Source organism: Asparagus officinalis, chromosome 2, assembly GCF_001876935.1.
Source record: "Asparagus officinalis chromosome 2, Aspof.V1, whole genome shotgun sequence".
In the NCBI taxonomy this organism is placed as follows: domain Eukaryota; kingdom Viridiplantae; phylum Streptophyta; class Magnoliopsida; order Asparagales; family Asparagaceae; genus Asparagus; species Asparagus officinalis.
The window spans coordinates 14,547,883-14,553,720 of NC_033795.1; the positions used below are offsets into that span (position 1 = coordinate 14,547,883).

At 38.3% G+C, this 5,838-nt stretch overlaps 2 protein-coding genes across 2 annotated transcripts; both read right to left on the bottom strand.

The window, feature by feature from the left end:
• Positions 2,480 to 3,859, bottom strand: LOC109830863 (protein FAR1-RELATED SEQUENCE 9-like). The gene is made up of 4 exons (XM_020398224.1): positions 2,796 to 3,859; positions 2,686 to 2,732; positions 2,595 to 2,641; positions 2,480 to 2,539 (listed from the first exon to the last, which is right to left on the bottom strand). The coding sequence occupies exons 1-4, from the start codon at positions 3,857 to 3,859 to the stop codon at positions 2,480 to 2,482; spliced, it is 1,218 nt and encodes a 405-aa protein (XP_020253813.1).
• Positions 3,862 to 5,054, bottom strand: LOC109830864 (protein FAR1-RELATED SEQUENCE 7-like). Its single transcript, XM_020398225.1, has 3 exons — positions 4,598 to 5,054; positions 4,118 to 4,435; positions 3,862 to 4,073 (listed from the first exon to the last, which is right to left on the bottom strand). The coding sequence occupies exons 1-3, from the start codon at positions 5,052 to 5,054 to the stop codon at positions 3,862 to 3,864; spliced, it is 987 nt and encodes a 328-aa protein (XP_020253814.1).

A 5,838-nucleotide genomic window follows, 5' to 3' on the forward strand; every position in this document is an offset into this window, starting at 1 on the left:
TTTGGCTTGTGCATTGACGACGCGAGGGTCGCTTTGGTTGAACACACATTGAACGCGAGGGTCGCTCACGTTTGGCTTGTGCATTGACGATGCGAGGGTCGCTGTTGGTTGAACACCATTGAACGCGACGGTCGCTCATGTTTGGCTTGTGCATTGACGACGCGAGGGTCGCTCACGTTTGGCTTGCTGCATTGACGACAGCGAGGGTCGCTGTTGGTTGAACACCATTGAACGCGAGGTCGCCTCACGTTGGCTTGTGCATTGATGACGCGAGGGTCGCTGTTGGTTGAACACCACCTTGAACGCAGAGGTCGCTCACGTTTGGCTTGTGCATTGACGACGCCGAGGGTCGCCTTCATTTCCAACTTGGTGACGCGCGGGGATGACATCCGCGTTTCAGAGGATTAGTTGATTTGTAACTTCTTCTGTATGTGCGTTGCAAGGACCGTCGTTCAGTAATCCTAGCTTTAGCTGTTGTGGAGTGTGAAAGCCGTCAGATTAAAACTTTCACTGCAGATTGTGAAGACTGCTGAATAGAGTTTTCATCAGTTGTCGGAAGTGCGTTGAAATGTTACCCTTCTAGATCTATGTGAAAAAGTCCTCTATTGCCGCTTTTCGATCACCGACCCGAAAGCTATTTGATTGTAGCTTTCGTTGTTGAAGCTAGACGGGAATCAACATCCATAGTGTCTTGAAGCGAATTATTGCCCATAGCTCTCTACCAAGAACTCACCAACTGAGTCCAACCTTTTATTTCTGAAATCATCACACTGCTCATAGCCATCTCTAATAGTTGCTATGATATTAGCCATGCTGTTGTCACAGCCATCAAGATCAATCATCTCAGAAGTGAGGTCGCTTGTGGCAATTGTTGAGTTGTGGATGCAGTGAATTGGGGGAAAGTCGTCTGATGTGATTGTGACCTCCGTTGTCGGAGCTTGTTTGAATAAGCTATCTATTGTGATTTTTAGACAGCCTACAAAAATCTCCTGCAATCTATTTCTTAACATTGTAAAAAACTTATCAACATTCCACTCGCGCAAACACCCGTCATACATATGCTTCATTCTCAAGATTTTCAGAGTATGACAGAGTGTCAATTTATGTGTCAATTGCAGTGAATACATTCATTTGTTTTCTTATCGACATTCCTTTGTTTTCTTATCTGGCCTTGGTATATAAATTTCAGATATGCTACACTATACATAGAACTGCATCTTGAACATTTGCTTGTCTTTTTTCCATTGATAATCTATTTTCAAGGCACAAATTTGCAGGTGATATAATGGCAAGAAAGAGTTTTTATGTTGTAAAGAGAGGTCGACGTTGTGGTATTTTTTATAATTGGGAGGAATGCTTTTCTCAAGTTGATAGATTCCCAAATGCCTCCTACAAAGGGTATGCAACGTATGAAGAGGCTTTGAGTGAATGGGAGAAGCACTTAAGCGCGCGTGATTCATCATCCAGCTCAAGCCATGTGCAGCCACATGTTTGTGTTCAAGAACAAATGATTCCAGAGGGGCATAATTTTCTTGAGGACAAGAGAACACCTAGGGAAACTGCTATTAAGTACATCTTTGCTTTTGTATTAGGTTCAGCGTTTACAATTTTAATATTTCTAGTATGTATCGTTGTAGTATTTGTTGGTTTATCTATTAGGGGAAACATGTGATGTTATTCGTGTATGATTCTTCAATGTGAGGATAAGCTTGCACAACTTGGGTCATTTTGTATCATGATTTGAGCGCAGTTTCTACTCAATTTGTACTCAATTTGTGGTCAGTTTGTATCATGATTTATGCTCAATTTGTTTGCGCAGTTTCTACTCAATTTGTACTCAATTTGTGGTCAGTTTGTATCATGATTTATGCTCAATTTGTTTGCTGCTGTGGTATATAATGCAAAGTTGTAAACAATCAAGTAACTAGCTGTAGGCTTCCTGTGCTTGTACTCATTATTCATATAAAAATGTTTAATATTTTTTCAAAATTTGTTACTAGGCAGCAGCTTTGGTTTACCAACAAAATCAAGCTAGCTCTTTTCAGATGATATCTAAATTATTCTCAAAAGGCTATCTAGGCAATTTAATACATGCCAAAATATTCTATATCAGCTTTGACAGATTTCTCACTTGAGTAGCTTGCAGTGCCCTAGTTGCGGTAGGAACCTTTACTTGCATATATAAAAGAGAGACTCTTAATCAGGAATAACAACTAAGCTTGAAAAAAATTAGTAAGATACCAATACTAGGCCCCAGACTCAACCAGCTACAAACTCATACAACTATAAATATCAGCTACAAACAGCAAGAAAAAAAAGAAGATACACATTCTCCCCTTCTCCTCACAAAATGCAAACAACCTTAAGCATCACTCCAAGCAGCAAACATAGGCATATGAGCCATAGAGATCGCAGTCCTAATCTGTGTCGAAGGCATCCAGAAAATAAACATGTAATAACTGAGCAAGTTCTAAATTCATTACACAACACCATTCAGTATTGGAATTGCTTTAATACTTAGGGCCAGCATTCCCCACATCTGTATTCAAAACCGAAATCAACATTTGGAAGCATAATCAAAGTGCTCAACAAACAAAATGCACTTCATACCCAGCTTGCAGATATCGATGATTGCTCTTACCTACAAAAAAGAAAATAGAACGTCAAGACAGTAGGATAACTAACTCAATATGCTATTATGACTGTCGAAGGGCAAGTTCAAAATAGGACAACTGCAAAAAATGATATAGGCCAATTCTATATTTGGAAAATACTAAACAAATAAGAAATTTTACCTTGGCAAATTGACTTTACAGCTAGTTCTATAATGCCCGAGTTCACCACATCTGCTACATATACGCTTCTTCCTCTCTCTTTTTTCTTGTGCAAGTTCTAAGCCTGACTGAATTCTAGTAGCATTGCGTGGCCGACCTTTAGTCCTTGCAGATTTTTCAGGATCACGAACTGTAATCTGAGGAATGTGCTCCATTGTATGTGAAATGGGTGCGGAAATCTGAGGATTATCTTCTGTTTCTGTTTCTCTAACTTCTTCTTCAAGTGATTCTATGAATTTTGTTAACACATTATCTAATTTCTGCATCCTTTCTTCTGAATCAAATGCAAGCTCGAGCGCATTATTGAAGTTTGCTCTTAAAGCCCAAGATTTCAACAAATTAATCTTCTCTTCACAGCTTGTGAGGTTTCTTCTAAATACAATATTGCCAACCCCAATGTTACGATGTCGAGCATGTATAGTCCAACGGTGTAAGATGTAATGGTCGGGTAATGAAGAAATTTGGCTAGCCATCATTAGCGACAATATATGTCTACATACAACACCATTAGTTTCAAACAAAGCACAAGAACAAATGAATTGCATCTTACTGGATTCTTCATAAGTAACCACCTCCCATTTTTCTCTATCTGCAAACTTACAAATCTTGTATTCAATAATATCCCCATCTTTGCTCAATTCTTCACAAAACTCTGTACCAAATCCTTTGAATTCAGTTTGGAACACATCAAACATGTTGCGTGTATACATTTCTCCAGCTTGGACCTCAATCGGATGTCCAAGGAGCATGACAGGCTTTGTGTTAAGACTCTTAAAATCTTCATGAGCTTCACTTAAGCGACGATGAGTTAATGCTTTTTCATATTGTAATACAAACTCGTGTAATTGAGTCTGTGAGTTAACATACCCATCAAAAAATGCATTAATACTTTCACTTCTTTGGCTCGATCTCATTCCAGCAAAAAAAGTGTCCTTCAAACAACATGACACCCAATGATCTCGATATTTGTAAACAGTTTGCAACCATCCATCCCCTTCTTCATTTATATCAAACTTCTCCTTCATCTCTAGCCAATATCCTTCACACTGTTCAATTGAAGAACTATTACACCATAAGCCCCAATACCTTTGAAACTGTTACCATAACGAGAAACCAAAGTAGGCAAATGATTAGTAATGTGCTTTTGCATGAGCCAAAAGCAATAACGATGTCTTGTCATTGGAAACACAGAGTGAATAGCATTACACATGGCTCTATCCTGATCTGTTATAATAGCACCTGGTTCAACCCCATGCATGCATTTCAGCCATTCTTGAAATAACCACACAAAGGTATCTTCTTGTTCATTGGTTCAACCCCATGCATGCATTTCAGCCATTCTTGAAATAACCACACAAAGGTATCTTCTTGTTCATCATCTAATAATGCACAACCAAGTAAAGTGGACTGTCTATGATGATTCACACCAGTAAATGGAGTAAATGGAAGACTGGACTTATTAGTTCTGTATGTCACATCAAACACAACAACATTACTAAATTGTAAATAAGACGCTCTTGATCTTCCGTCAGCCCAGAAAACACTCCTCATTTGTCCACTACTGTCCACTTCTATTGCAAAATAGAATTCTGGATCATTCGCTGTCAAACTCTAAAAATGTTTTATGATAGATATGTATTCATGGCCAATATTCTTGACTCTCTGGTATCTAATGTGATCAATACACTGTTGTGGTGTCACTAATTCGCCTTCTCTTCCAGTGGTTGCGTTAATGACGCGAGAAATAATGGATGGAGGCATACCTTCTTCTTGCAGACTCTCAATAAGTTTTTCACAACTTTGAGATTTATGGAATTGTTGGTGTGATATGTGCATCTTTGCTTTGTTTGGACTACTCAACACATGATTTGTATGTTCTTCAACAAACCCCGTGACCTCCCACGATTTGTCCTCCAATACTTTAACTCTCATCATTACCTTACATCCCACTCGGGTCTCTCGCCGAAAAGGCATCTCCATCTTGTCTCTATTAGATCTATATCCCTCCTTATCACAAACAAACTTTCTATCCAGCACGTCTCTTGTCTTCTTCGAGTAATTTACCGTGCTCTTCCTTATTCCAAAACCCATCAACAATGCGTAATGGTTATAATAGTTATAAGCTTCTTCATAAGTATTAAATTTCATTCCGAGTAGTGGCTTAGGAGCATTTTCTGTACTGGCAGAAATTTCAATTCCACTAGCACTTGATTCTCCCATTTCGAACACTTTTTTTGCTGTAAAACAAATGCAAAGAAGAAAAAATTGAAAAAAAAGCCATAAGCGTAATAACACAGCATGGATTCATCAAGAAACAATATAAAATACCCAAATATAATACTTCAGTTTAAACTAATCAAGGGCTTTGTTTAAATTGTTTGACAATACTTTAACTCTCATTTCAGTTTAAATTGTTTGACAACTTTGACCATCAGTGAGTCATGCTGCATTCTGACATATTATTAAGTAGGTCAGTCACTGAGAGGCGATAATGTATATGAACTGGTTGCAGCGACGCATAAATGTAACATATATGCAAGAACTAAACTATAAGCTATGGAATAATTCATTGACTGATCGACAACTTGGAAGCTGAAATCAGCAAACAACAAGCAACAACAAGCAATAAAGAAACCAGCAAGTAAGAAGCTGAAATCGATTTCGTGGCAATATAATCCAAGCTCAACACCAAACCCCTAAGAACTCAACCGTTCCCTTTTAGATACCTATGACAACTTGGATAAAGGCAGCCTAAAAAATTAGAAATTTTGGGAAACCTATTGCATTTTCCTGATTTAGTGTTTTAGGAGAAAGACTTGGAACTAAACTGGAAAAAATATCTAGTGAAGACTTCCCCATCTTCCAAAACGAACTCTTGACTAGTCTGGCTTTTACACTTTTAGTGGAAATCAAAGGTCAGAAGGGATTGCGGGAGTCGTCATAAATCATGTTTTATTGCTGAAAGAGAATGTTGTTTCAATATTTTGGTTTATCATCTTGTACC